The 14,929-nt window shown below is 38.5% G+C and overlaps 1 protein-coding gene across 4 annotated transcripts in view; it reads left to right on the forward strand.

Moving 5' to 3' along the window:
• Nucleotides 1-14,929, forward strand: part of ICA1 (islet cell autoantigen 1) — a 90,391-nt gene that overhangs the window by 50,913 nt on the left and 24,549 nt on the right. For all 4 annotated transcript variants that reach the window (XM_038390119.2, XM_038390120.2, XM_038390121.2 and 1 more), the window contains 2 exons: nucleotides 6,496-6,621; nucleotides 6,798-6,896. In XM_038390119.2, coding sequence (XP_038246047.1) covers nucleotides 6,496-6,621; nucleotides 6,798-6,896 — 225 coding nt within the window. The remainder of the gene's footprint in view (nucleotides 1-6,495; nucleotides 6,622-6,797; nucleotides 6,897-14,929) is intronic.

Below are 14,929 nucleotides of genomic sequence, written 5' to 3' on the forward strand. Positions count from 1 at the left end.
TTGATTTATAGGCAGAACTCAAAAGTGGTGATTCCTGGATTTCAGAAGTCTGTTACCTATAAACACTTGGATCTTTTTAGTAAAGTGTTTTTTAAAACAGACAAATATACAAATAAAGTATGTAGTAACTTTGATTTCACTTTGCATAGTATCCTAAAACTGCAATACTATTTTAAAAGATGAATAAAAAATATTAATGTCATTAATTTAAAAAAAAAGTATATTTTAAAACTTAACCCAATACAAATATATTAAAGTTTCTCTACTAGTTTTTCTACTTTGCTATCCAGGTGGGTAGGGTTTTTAAAGACCTACTTATTAATGGATTTCAAGTACAGAGCTCTTTCATCCACCCTTAAAAGCATTGCAAGTTGTTCTTTTCCATTTTGGTAAATTACACTATAATTATAAAAATACATGTTTTAGATTCTGAGATATGTACCCTTAAAAGAGATCAAGTTCCTTTATATATTGCTTCCTATCAAGTCAGGGCTCTTCATTTTAATTTATCATTTATGTAGTGCCAAAGGACAACATGGCTTTTACTTCTGTCTGTAAAGCTCTAGTAAAGTATGATCAGTTTTCAAATGAAAAAATAATTTGAAACCCTCTTGTTCTCTAGCACCTTATGTACTGTAGAAGAGAGAGAGATTGATGGAACAAAAACAAGAAGCTTTCTTTTGTTCCTGGTAATATCATGGTCCTTAGAAACTGTATTATACTATCTTTTATGTGCTAGTTCAGGAATATTCGTTCTCATGTCAGAACGTAGTGTCCACATGAAATTTAATCCACACATCCCTTCTGGGATGGTGGGCACACACTCTTTCTTATGTTTTTGGCTTCTCTATTACCATTCAGATGGGGGAAGAAGATGTTATGACCTTTCCCATGAAAACTAGTACACACAGTATGCAAAAAAACTGGAGTGTTAAGTAGATTTAGGGCCCGAGTTGTGCCTGCATCAAAGTTGGGGTGAGTTTTACAATAGTAAATTCTTTATTAAGATATATTATACCTTATTACACCTTATATTATTAAAAAACTACTAGCTACCATTTTGCATACACAGTAACGCTGCCGTGGTTTGAAGTTCCTCAGCATTTATATTAGACAGGTAATTAAGGGGGTTACGTTTAGGGTGTTTCAGTTTGATGTAGGCCCAATCCCTCAAATTTTTACGCATGCACTTAAATTACTAATCCTTGGGGCAGAACTGTAATTTAGTAATGTTTAGTGCCTAGGACATTGGGACCCAACCTGGTTGAGGCCTTCAGTAACTACCATAATATAAATGTTAAATAGTAGTAATACCAGGCATTACTGTTGAAATTCAATGGGAATAGTCACATATTAAAATTAAAAATGTGAATTACTGTCACAGGCTATTGTTTGGTTTTACACATGAATTAGAATTAAGTTTCATTTATGCCTCTCATTTTGATAATAAAAGTGGATGGAAAATCTTTTTCTTGAATAAATAATGTCATTTGTGCGAAGGAAGCTAACTACAAGACTGAATTTAACCTCATACCAGCTGAAATACAATGAGATAGTGGTAACATCTAAAATTGGAGCCAATGCAAATGACAGAGTTCAGAACATATAGTTATTGGGGAGTCGGGGGATTAAAATGATAGCATAACTTTTTACGTTTGTTTTCTTTAGAACTACTCAGTCACAGTATATGATATAAGCATAGTTAGATATATATCAAAAGCATGGGAATTTAATTTATGAACACAGTTGGCCATCAGCTCAAAAAATTCTTGATTTCAATTATGTTAAGAGAAATACAGCACTCAGGCCAACAAGGAGAGAATCCCAATCATTTGTTCACGAGCAGTTAAGATTTCAGACCTGGTTGTCTGACAGGTAAATGTGATTGTTCCAATTTCCAATGTCTCATCTGGTTCTAAAGTAAATCAAACTGAAATGCTGTTGCTGCTATAATGATTCAAATTAAATAGCACTTCTTTACATTCTGCTCATTCCGTTATGGATTGTGTGTCATTGTTTCTCAGTTTTCTATAATTTATTGTGTGTCTAACACCCTTGCTTTATCTGGTAGTTTTAGTTTTATCGCTGCTTTAATACAAATTAAAATGCTACTACCTCCCACAAGAACTTGGATTGACTGAGTAGGGAAATGTTATAGTTCAAATTCAAATAAAAAAATCTAATATTTAAGACCGATGATCATATCAGTATAAAGTAGTGCATTCCAAATCTGTATTTTATAGGTTTAAGTGCAAGACTGTTAGAAGTAATACATACAGTCACTGTAGTAATATATCTGAATGTTGGGAATAGAAAATGATTTTTTTGTTCAATGCTAAAGTAACTAAAAGACAAGGTCTTACAAGTGGTGGTGGTGACATTGCAGGATTTGCTTGTATAGCAACCAGTTCTAATCTATGCTATGAAACTAAGCAACTACTGAGCACTACATGCTAGGTAGCTGCCTCTTTTCACTGGGAAATGTTCAAGCCGTATTTGGATTAGTGTAATTCACTTACGTAATCAATAGAATCCTTTGACCCCTATCAGAAATCTTAAAAATCTCATCATGGCCACAGTCTTCAATACATTCATGTGCTGAACTTTCAAGACGTGACCAATGTTAAACATATGTGTAAGAGTTTTCAGGTTCAGGGCCATGATGAGCTGCTGTCATCAAAGACATGGTGTATAGAGTAATCACAGGAGAGGGAGACGATTAGTGTGTATTACATGAGCCCTTTATTTGAGAAGAGAACGCACGGTTCTGTCAGTGCCTAATAAATTATGAGGTATTAAGTAGATCAGGGTTGTCAAACTTCATTGCACTGAGACCCCCTTCTGACAACAAAAATTACTACAGGACCTCAGGAGGAGTGGCCAAAGCCTGAACCCATCCGAGCACCACTGCCCCGGGCATGGGGCAGCCCAAAACTGAAGCCCAAGTTCTGCTGCTCTGCGTGGGGGCCTAAGCTCCGCAGCCCAGGGCTGAAGCTGAAGCCCCAGCCCCACCGCCCAGGGCTGAAGCCCTTGGGCTTCAGTCCCACACAGTGGAGCTCAGGCTTTGGCTTCAGATGATGGGACTCAGGCTTTGGCCCCAGGCCGCAGCAAGTCTAATGCCAGCCCTGGTGACCCCATTGAAACAGGGTCACGACCCACTTTGGGGTCCCAATCCACAGTTTGAGAACCGCTGAAGTAGATTATTATTATTGTTACTTTTAATATTAATTCCTAAAGCCACAAATATTCTTAAAAGATGTTTAATGTAGTTTGGATTGTAAATGCATATATAGACATACAAAAATAGGCAAAGACTCAAGCTGTTGTACTAGTCTGCATTCTCTCCTGAATATCCTGTACTGCTGTTGCAGAAAAAGAAGTCCTATTACTGACCAAACCTCTGGTAACTCAAAATACTAGATGAAATCAACTATTTAATAATTCTCAGTAGTGTCTTGTCTTCCTTGTTTGGCAGGAAAAGTGTATGGCATTTGGTAACACAGCAGTACATTAAGTATTTTAATAATCAGTATTGACACACAAAACATATGGTCTTGAATTGCACATTGGGTCAAGTGGATCAAGTATTAGTCATCTCTGTTTTCTCTTTTGGAAGCTAAAAGATTTATAATCATAGATTCAGTTAGGATATAGGTATATAGTTTGACATGTACTGTGTTACATAGAATCTTTAGAGGATGTATCCTGAGACAGGCTCCCAGGTTACAGAGAACATACATATACCACTAAAAGGAAAAAAGCACATTTTCTGTGGTAATTTTCTAACCTTTCCTTCAGTTGGAAAGTATTATTTTTAATAAATTGGAAACCTTACATACGTCCTAATTCCAGTCTGTTATATAAAACCGTTGTGCAGATTTACAATTTTGGAAACTAATAATTATGCATGCTGTCAGCAGGAATTATTCCTGTGGTCTGCCTTGTGTGTGACAGAATATTAAGAAATGAACATTCTTTGCACACTTGGGATATCACTATGCAAGATCATAGTGGCATTCATTGTTTACTTGTAAACACTGCGTCACAGCTAGACTAGAGACCAGATTCTGAGCTCAATTGCACCAGTGTAAATCCAGAGTAACTCCATACTTGTGTAACCCCACTGACATCAATGGAGCTGTTCTGGATATACAAGAGTGTAATTGAAACCAGAATTTGGTCCTAAGTCTCCAGTATATTTCCCAGAACCCCAGAACCCTTCCCATTCAAGTACCTTCGTATAGCATTGCTTGGTAGCAAAAGCTATAGATAATCTATTTAGACTTCCTTCTTTCACGAATTTACAACTTTTTCCAAAATTCTTCTTTTAAGGTTGCATTTTTAAGTGCTTGTTCTCAGTTGCGCGCTCTCGCTCTCTCTCTGTGGTGGGGGAGGGGAAATGAGAGAGTGAATTTCAAACAAAATGTATGCATTTGTATTAAGTTATGTGATGGTGGGGGAAATTTATTTGTGTTATAGTGAAGATTTTTTTTAAAAGAAATTTTTTCATACACAGGCTTCAGTAGCCGAGCCTTAAAACTGGCCTTTTGAAGTAGCTTATCTTCACTTTTCATGAGTTTTGAGACTAATTTGGAATAAAATAATATACAAGCGGTATGAAGTTTCCTCCAAATACAGGGCTGCAATACTATTTGTGGTAATATGGAATAAGTTAATACATAATATCAATGTTCGTTATGTGGTGTGATTTTGTTTTTTAATTTTTTTTTTTTTTTTTTTTTTGCTTGCCATTTCACTGTGGAGTTCTTTTGTTGGGTAAACTTTTTGATTTGTAACTATGGTGGTATACAGGGAAATCAACAGAGAGGTACGTGTGTGCGATATTTCTCCATTTCCTTAAAAGAAATCCAAGGAATTACATACAAAGATTTCCATCGATGTAATACTGTAAGGCAGTCTTGCAGAACTGTCATGAAATGAAACTCCTTGGTCAGGGGCGCAGTTCTTCCGGCAGCCATGGGCACCAGCCACTGCCCAGCCCCTGGGCACCGGGAACCCCCAGTCTCCAGGAGGGTACAAGGTTTGAGCCAGGCTTTTAGCGCTTACTGGGGGAGCAGAGATGCAGGAGGGGCTCCTAGAACTATAATTATAACTATATAACTATAACTACCCGGCCCCTGCTGGGTATGGTGCTCTTCAGCCTGATCACCTCTCCGCGTGAGAGCTCAGGGCTGGGTATGAGGCAGGGAGAGTTGTGTGCAGGGCAATGTAGGGGAAAGAGCAGGATGTGGGGCAGGGATAGCTGCTTGTTGGGTGCAGGACAATGCCTGAGGAAGAACTCGGGGCTTGTGTAGGGCAGCAGGAAGAGACTGTAGAGCTGGCTGCAGGGTGGCGATCATGGCTCTGCGTTGAGGTAGTGGGGGAGGAGAGGAAGAGTATGTGGGAGGAAGAGCTTGGGGCTGGGTGCAGGACAGAGGAGGCAAAACTCTGGGTTTCCTTCACCAGGGAAAATTCTGGTTGCGCCCCAACCCTATTCACAAAAACATCCACATCAGCCTTTTACTTGTTAGCTGCTGCTACTGCTAAGAGAACCAGTATTTTACTGACCTTCAAAACAAAAAATTACTTGTTTAATAGACAAAATTGTGTGCTAATTCTGGAGAATGGGTATGCAAAGGTTAATGTGAGCAGAAAACACAGTCCTGTGAAATTCTATATGCCTGTTTACCTAGGATCAGAAGGTTCTGATGTGTTTATTAAATGTATAAAAAGAACCTACCTACCATAAAGAAAGCTTTGAATAGAGAACTTTTTAATTAGAATTACTGTTAAATTGTAACTTCTACCATAGTCAGATATGACCCCAACAGTAGCCAGATGATGACTGTTTCATGCACATTGATCATAAACAGCTTTATGCATATTACAGCACATTTTTGACTGTGTCTGAAAGAGATGCATACACATATAACTACATATATATTTAACTGCTAGACACACAATAAATATTCTGGTTATAATGTATAATAAGATGCATTCAGTTCCATATAAGGTGATCATCCTTAAAGCTTTTGAACTGTATTCCTACAAATTGTTATAAAAATAAGTACACTGTATATTGAACACATAAATAATAAATATTTAACATGCATTTTATATAGTGTGTGTCAATATTAAAACATAACATCTTCAGTGAATAAGTAATTACTTATAATAACTAAAAAGGATGAGAAAAATAAGACCATATGCTATCATGAATCAATCTACTTAAATCTCATTTCACTGGGACTTTTGTGCAACATTCGATAGCATGATAGGGGCCTTGTAGAGGTTTTTAACTAGTCCTGTTATGTTTACCTAATTTTCTGAAAAGATTATATAAGTTTGCTGCACTGTTTTTCAGGTTTTTTTGGTTTTTTTATATAAGCTGCTAGGCTGAGTAGATAGAGACAGAAAAAGTTTAAATCATTTAAAACCAGCTGCTCCAAACTCCCTCATCTCCTGTTCGTGATAAGTGACTCTTTGTATTTGAAGGTTCAAGCACAAGTACGTCATGCAAAACTAAATTTTGACAAATTGAAGACTGATGTGTGTCAGAAAGTGGATCTTCTTGGAGCGAGTAGATGTAACCTCCTGTCTCATGTTTTAACAACATATCAGGTATTCAAAAAACACTTTGACCTCAAAGGAAAGATTCCCTGTAAGCTGTAAAACCATGTTTTTCATATTCGGTAATGTGACAATATGCTGATAAGTATAAGAATATCTAAATCGCTTGGGGGAATGAAAGTTCACGCTAAATACTGATTATTAGACTAATATTGTATTCTTTATAGACAACGCTGCTTCATTTTTGGGAAAAAACCTCACACACCATGGCAGCTATCCATGAAAGTTTCAAAGGTTATCAGCCATATGAATTCACTATGTTAAAGGTAAGGACCATACAAGTGTATTCTTTTATGTATCCATTGTTCAACCAGGAGAGTGATTTGGTAATAAATGAGAGAAAAGCAGTACACCTTTTTATTTGCATATTCATATCTAGGGGGTTTGTCATGGATTGCCAAGCAGTGGTCATGGTGTGCAGTTTATCAAGTATCCTGGCATTTCCTTTTGATAAATGAATATTGGCCAGCGTATGGCCCCATATCAATAAAACATCCCTATTCAGGACGGCGTTTAAGCACATGCTCAAGCATTGTCTTAAATAGTGATGTGCTGAATCAGGGCCAAAAAGAATAGTAGGCAAGCAGGACAAACTGTAGATTTTACTTTGTCCTCCACAATCCCACAAATTTTATGGCCACCATTTTTTCTTTTTGCACTTGTTTTTAAAAACAGCTCTTAAAAAATATCTTCTCATATTAAAAAGAGCATCTGCATCTAAGTACCCACAAGGTGATTTTGGATTCTCAAGCTCTTTTTTTCCTTTCCTTTCCTTTCCTTTGTTACAAATTCTGTGATGAAATTTCAGGAGTGCAGTAGAACCCTCTGAATCTGCCACACTTGGAACATAGGGCTGGACTCCATTCTCAATGCCTGCATTCATGCTCTCTTTTGTCCCACTGTAAAAATCACTAATCACTTCAATTTGAGGATTCACTAAAGAAATAGAATTTTTTTAAAAAAATGTCAACTATTCAGTTAAAATTAGAGTAGCCTCTTTCCCAGTAGTCATTATACAGCAAAGAAGGCATGTAACTGCCTGATCCCATTTGCACCAAATAAATAGGGATGGGGAGAAGATGGAAGTATTTCCATCCAGGAGGGATTTGGGGAAGTGATAGGAGAGCTGCAACAAGCAGGAAAGTTAAGAATGAATGACTTGTGACAATACGATATTGATTGAGACAACCTAGCTCTAAAACAATTCCGGGTCTGATCCTCAATCATTTGTATGTGTGTGTATGTCTGTGTCACATGCAGAATAACAAGTTGGTCCATATTTCACTAGTCAGTCCTTGCAGCTGCACTATAGGCCTCAGAGGGGGGAGAGTCTTGAGGTTAGAACTTTTATGGAGAGTTACCTCACAACCTTGAAGAGCCTATAGGGATTTGTGGTTGCCAATCCTCCAGGATTGTCCTGGAGTCTCCAGGAATTAAAGACTAATCTTTAAATAAAATGATGTCACGTGATGAAGCCTCCAGGAATACATCCAGCCAAAATTGGCAACTCTAGGTCTGATGGTGCAACGGCTCAAAAAAATCTGATTTGCTAACCTACACTGACCAACGAACAGCAAAAATAAATCAAGGGCCTATTCCTGAGCCTGATTAAAGCATCATAATGCTAGCTTAATTAGCCAGAGGAGGAATCCATCTTCTAGGAGCAGTCCTCAGATACCATAAAGCTACCATAGTGACTCCAGCCCACATCTTTTAGCTCCTAGTGCAGAAGATTGGGATCATGGTCAGGATAGCCCTATGTGATAAAACAATAGGCAGCTAGGCATAAATAATAGCCTTGAGGCTGCTACAAGTTGCACACAGGATCAAGTTGATCCCCAGTTAGTCCCAGGATCGGGCAGGGCATAAAGCCACTGTTTCCCCCTCACTCAGCTGCCTCAAGTGCAGCTCAGGCATATCCCAGATTTGGGAGCAAAGTCTCAAATTGGATCCCCTATTTGGTAGCATGATCGCTAGAGTTCTAGGGCAGCCTGTGCCTGATCACACTACCCTGAAGGTAGCTTACTAGCTTTCTTTTTTTTTTATGCTTTGAAGCAAACAAATACATTTGGGTTGAATACTGTGACATTTTTTTCTGTCAGTATTGTAGTATTTGCACTTCTAACGTAGTCTAAGGAAGTGAGATTCCTCTGCATGTATTATAAATAACTAACCAAATATTGTTCAGATCTAAATATATGGGACACATTTTAGATGTTGTGGTGAGAGAGAATTTGGGCAGCCAACATGCTTATTTCCATGCATAAAATATCCATGTGGTGGAAGATGGTAGATAGGCAACGCTATTCTGATTTTACTCCTCTTGTGTGATAGATTTGATTATAATCTAAATTAAAATTGGATTTGGTCTCAGTAACTTAAAGAAGTGTGAACTAGGTTGGGTGTGTGTGTGTGTGTGTGTGTGTGTGTGTGTGTGTGAGAGAGAGAGAGAGAGAGAGAGAGAGAGAGATGAAGTCTCTTAAAAGAAACTACAGCCATAAAAATGAATGTGAATATTCTACAGTACAGCATATATAGCTCTTCCCTCATAATGAAAATCCTTATAATTTGTAGTGCTGGCCTCCCATGTTGAGAAAATATGGCTCCTTGTTTTTTGCCATGACATTTTACCATGCTGAGAACATCATGCTGATTGCTGTTCTGGGATTTTCAGCATAGAACTACATGAAGGGTTAGTGGAAATGTTTAAGAAAATAATTAAAAACTTGGGATAGAAGATTAGGCTAGTTGTCTTTTAATATCAGCAATTTCTTCCTTTTGGTAGCTAGTACAATGACTACTTTCCATGGTACACCAAAGTTTTAATTTAAAAAAAATTAATATGTTGTGATTTCTTACTTTAAACAATCTGTGTTACTGAACTAATTTTACAATTGTGGATAATGAATAGATTTTAATTTAAATCTGTAGGTCATCATATTTCATTTATTCATTTCAAGTACATGAATATTACTGAATAGTAACAGTCTAGCTTTTTTTGGAAAGCTGAGTGAATGGATGATAGATTCATACCACCATAATTTCAATAGATGGCTTCATGTTATGGCTATAAGGGACTTATCTTTCATATAAAGAATATTTCTAATATTTGTTTTTTCCTGTGTGCTTGTATATTTTTAATGTGCATATGTAATTTTAATATATTTAAATTTTATATTGTTACAAATATACATACAATACATGTGTATATAACTGTTTCACAACAAAATGTGTGCACTCGCGTGTGTGTTGACACAGTAAAGGCTATTGTATGGCCAGATTAAATCACAGGTACTATAGGCTCTAATGGCGCTATATATATATATATATATATATATATATAATATATATATATAGCTAAATCCTCAGCTCCTGGAGTCATGTGATTACATCAGAATCCAAGTTTGTTTGTTTTTTTTAAGTTTTTAGCCTTCATGGCTGTGAAGATAGGCTTGAAAATATGAACTGAGTGTAACCAATGTACCAATATCTGCCTGAGTCTGCAGAATGCCTGAATCAGTAGCTCTGAGATGAGTGAAACTGCCCTGTGCATCTCAATGGGGCGTTAACCTCAAGACTCACTGTTCTTGATGGTCATCACTGCAAAAGAGGACTGTGTGTAGCAGAAGCTGCTAATGGATCGAATTTTGTCCATCTGCTAAAGAAATGCAACTTCTCTGAGAAGATGTATCCATCAGCAGCTGCACATAAAAACTTCTCTGTCAGCAACAACACATGAAACTTTCTCCATTGTAAAATTAAATCAGACAGATAAGTGTAGATGCTGATGGAGAGACTGTGTATGTAAGACAGAAAATTTTATCCAATGAAAACTGCTTCTGTCAGCTATTAATTTGATTTATAAATTTTGGAATAATGCTAAACAGCTAAAAATGACCCTAAATCCTGTTGTGTTGTTTTAAATCTACACATTGCACCAGGTCTACTCAAGATTAATCTCTATGCCAATTTTTGTGTAGAAAAACAATGATCCTTTAAAAAAAAAAAACACAAATTGATACTGACAAATTTAAGCTACAGTTATATTTTGTGAAATTAAACTGAACAAATGCTAATTAGTTTTTATACCCTTTGAATTTTCTAACAGTGTGTGCAATTTTGAGTTTGAAAGGCCACTTACATGTAGAAAGAACGGGGAATTTATACCCTGTAAACCAGTTTCCAAACACACGTTGTGTAATTATGATTGAGAACCTTCATAATTTAAAATATATATAAGTATGGAGAATCACTGTAATTCTTAAGTCTGGTGCTTGTTACTCTGCCATCAAGTCACTTTTCTCATTTTAAAGTCCTGTCCTGAAAACACATGTTGCTTAGCTTTAGTCACACAAGTAGTCCCATAGACTTCACTGGGACTACTTGCATAAGTTAAATTACGCATAAATATTTGTAGGATCAGGGCCTTACTTTAGGACATTGTTTTCTTAAATGTCATATTTTAGTTTAAATATAGGCTGTCATTGAAAAATTAGCAATATTAATGTGAAATGCAAATACAATGGAAATTCCTATTTATGTTTGGAAGTTTTAAATTAATATATTAATGAGTATGCATGTATTAGGTTTACCTCAGCAAAGAGCCTCTTAAATGCCTATTGGGATTGTTTCTGAAAAGAAGACATTGTCTTTGGAGACGCTTGCCAAGCTCTGTTAATGAAAAGCAACCCATTTGTTTTCTTTGTCTCAGGGTGTATTCTGAGAGTAGTGTAATTGTGCGATTGCAGCTATATTTCCTGATTTTTAGTTTTATGCTTGATAAAAGATTATTATTAATGACCATGCATCCTGACGTGGAGAGATCTGTTTGCTACAGTATTATTCAAGGGAATGGGCTGATTGAGTGGGTAGAACATTAAGGTTGCACTAACCTGAACAATTTTACTCTATAACAAATGTGTCAGAATACACATCAGTTGCTTCTTTTCATGAATGAAGCTCATTTCTATATCCTTTAATTGTTTGTTTCTTGCTGTAGTTACTTTAATATTTCATTAATTCCTGTTTGTAATTTTTAGTAGTATAATTCCTAACTTCCTGAATTGCTCACAGGCATCTGTAAGTAGGGTCCTGAACTGGGGAATCTGGATTCCAAACTCTGCCACGAACTCACATAACTTCTCTGTGTATCAGCTTGTCTATCTGTAAAGTGGGGATGATGCTACTGACTGACTACTTAGAGCTCTTTGAGATCTCTGGCTGAAAAAGCATTGTATAAGGATTATTATATTTGGCTGTCTTTTTCTTATGTATATCATAGAATCATAGATTATCGGGGTTGGAAGGGACCCAGGAGGTCATCTAGTCCAACCCACTGCTCAAAGTAGGACCAATCCCCAACTAAATTATCCCAGCCAGGGCTTTGTCAAGCCTGACCTTAAAAACTTCTAAGGAAGGAGATTCCACCACCTCCCTAGGTAACACATTCCAGTGCTTCACCACCACCCTAGTGAAAAAGTTTTTCCTAATATCAAACCTAAACCTTCCCCACTGCAACTTGAGACCATTACTCCTCGTTCTGTCACCTGCTACCACTGAGAACAGTCTAGATCCATCCTCTTTGGAACCCCCTTTCAGATAGTTGAAAGCAGCTATCAAATCCTCTCTCATTTTTCTCTTCCTCAGACTAAACAATCGCAGTTCCCTCAGCCTCTCCTCATAAGCGTTCCAGTCCCCTAATCATTTTTGTTGCCCTGCGCTGGACGTTTTCCAATTTTTCCACATCCTTCTTGTAGTGTGGGACCCAAAACTGGACACAGTACTCCTGATGAGGCCTCACCAATGTCGAATAGAGGGGAACGATCACATCCCTCAATCTGCTGGCAGTGCCCCTACTTATACATCCCAATTGGTGTACAATTATACATTGGCCTTCTTGGCAACAAGGGCACATTGTTGACTCATATTCAGCTTCTCGTGCATTGTAACACCTAAGTCTGCTGCCTAGCCATTCGGTCCCTAGTCTGTAGCGGTGCATGGGCTTCTTCCGTCCTAAGTGCAGGACTCTGCACTTGTCCTTGTTGAACCTCATCAGATTTCTTTTGGCCCAACCTTCTAATTTGTCTAGGTCCCTCTGTATGCTATCCCTACCCTCCAGCGTATCTACCTCTCCTCCCAGTTTAGTGTCATCTGCAAACTTGCTGAGGGTGCAATCCACGCCATCCTCCAGATGATTTATGAAGATATTGAACAAAAACGGCCCCAGGATTGACCCTTGGGGCACTCCACTTGATACCAGCTGCCAACTAGACATGGAGCATTGATCACTACCTGTTGAGCCCGACAATCTAGCCAGCTTTCTATCCACCTTATAATCCATTCATCCAGCCCATATTTCTTTAACTTTCCTGCAAGAATACTGTGCAAGATCATGTCAAAAGCTTTGCTAAAATGAAGGAACAACACGTCCACTGCTTTCCCCTCATCCACAGAGCCAGTTACCTCATCACAGAAGGCAATTAGATTAGTCAGGCATGACTTGCCCTTGGTGAATCCATGCTGACTGTTCCTGATCACTTTCCTCTCCTCTAAGTGCTTCAGTATTGATTCCTTGAGGACCTGCTCCATGATTTTTCCAAGGACTGAGGTGAGGCTGACTGGCCTGTAATTCCACAGATCCTCCTCCTTCCCCTTCTTAAAGATGGGCACTACATTAGCCTTTTTCCAGTTGTCCGGTACCTCCCTCGATCGCCATGAGTTTTCAAAGATAATGGCCAATGGCTCTGCAGTCACATCCGCCAACTCCTTTAGCACTCTCGGATGCAGTGCGTCCGGCCCCATGGACTTGTGCTTGTCCAGCTTTTCTAAATAGTCCCGAACCACTTCTTTCTCCACAGAAGGCTGGTCACCTCCTCCCCATGCTGTGCTGCCCAGTGCAATAGTCTGGGAGCTGACCTTGTTCATGAAGACAGAGGCAAAAAAAGCATTGAGTACATTAGCTTTTTCCACATCCTCTGTCACTAGGTTGCCTCCCTCATTCAGTAAGGGGCCCACACTTTCCTTGACTTTCTTCTTGTTGCTAACATAGCTGAAGAAACCCTTCTTGTTACTCTTAACATCTCTTGCTTACTGCAACTCCAAGTGTGATGTGGCCTTCCTGATTTCACTCCTGCATGGCCAAGCAATATTTTTATACTCTTCCCTGGTCATTTGTCCAATCTTCCACTTCTTGTAAGCTTCTTTTTTGTGTTTAAGATGAGCAAGGATTTCACTGTTAAGCCAAGCTGGTCGCCTGCCATATTTACTATTCTTTCTACACATCGGGATGGTTTGTCCCTGTAACCTCAATAAGGATTCTTTAAAATACAGCCATACTCTCCTGGACTCCTTTCCCCCTCATGTTATTCTCCCATGGGATCCTGCTCATCAGTTTCCTGAGGGAGTCAAAGTTTGCTTTTATGAAGTCCAGAGTCCGTATTCTGCTGCTCTCCTTTCTTCCTTGTGTCAGAATCCTGAACTCGATCATCTCATGGCCACTGCCTCCCAGGTTCCCATCCACTTTTGCTTCCCCTACTAATTCTTCCTGGTTTGTGAGCAGCAGCTCAAGAAGAGCTCTGCCCCTAGTTGGTTCCTCCAACCATTAATGTTGGAGAAAACCTCCAATACATTAGAAATTGTTATACATTAGAAATTGTCCCCTACATTTTCCAAAAACTTCCTGGATTGTTTGTGCACCACTGTATTGCTCTCCCAGCAGATATCAGGGTGATTGAGATCTCCCATGAGAACCAGGGCCTGCGATCTAGTAACTTCTGTGAGTTGCCGGAAGAAAGCCTCGTCCAACTCATCCCCCTGATCTGGTGGTCTATAGCAGACTCCCACCATGACATCACCCTTGTTGCTCACGCTTCTAAACTTAATCCAGAGACTCTCAGGTTTTTCTGCAATTTCATACTGGAGCTCTGAGCAGTCGTACTGCTCTCTTACATACAATGCAACTCCCCCACCTTTTCTGCCCTGCCTGTCCTTCCTGAACAGTTTATATCCATCCATGACAGTACTCCAGTCATATGAGTTATCCCACTAAGTCTCTGTTGTTCCAATCACATCATAATTTCTTGACTGTGCCAGGACTTCCAGTTCTCCCTGCTTGTTTTCCAGGCTTCTTGCATCTGTGTATAGGCACTTGAGATAACTTGCTTATCGTTCTTCTTTCTCAGTGTGAGAATCCCTCCTGATTCTTATTTACTATCCCACATTTTACTCTCTGTTTAATTTATAATGAAAGAGGAGCCAGGGCTTGAGCAATTTTTTTACATTTATAACTGATGCAGCAAGC

The sequence above is a fragment of the Dermochelys coriacea genome, chromosome 2 (assembly GCF_009764565.3).
Source record: "Dermochelys coriacea isolate rDerCor1 chromosome 2, rDerCor1.pri.v4, whole genome shotgun sequence".
Taxonomy (NCBI): domain Eukaryota; kingdom Metazoa; phylum Chordata; order Testudines; family Dermochelyidae; genus Dermochelys; species Dermochelys coriacea.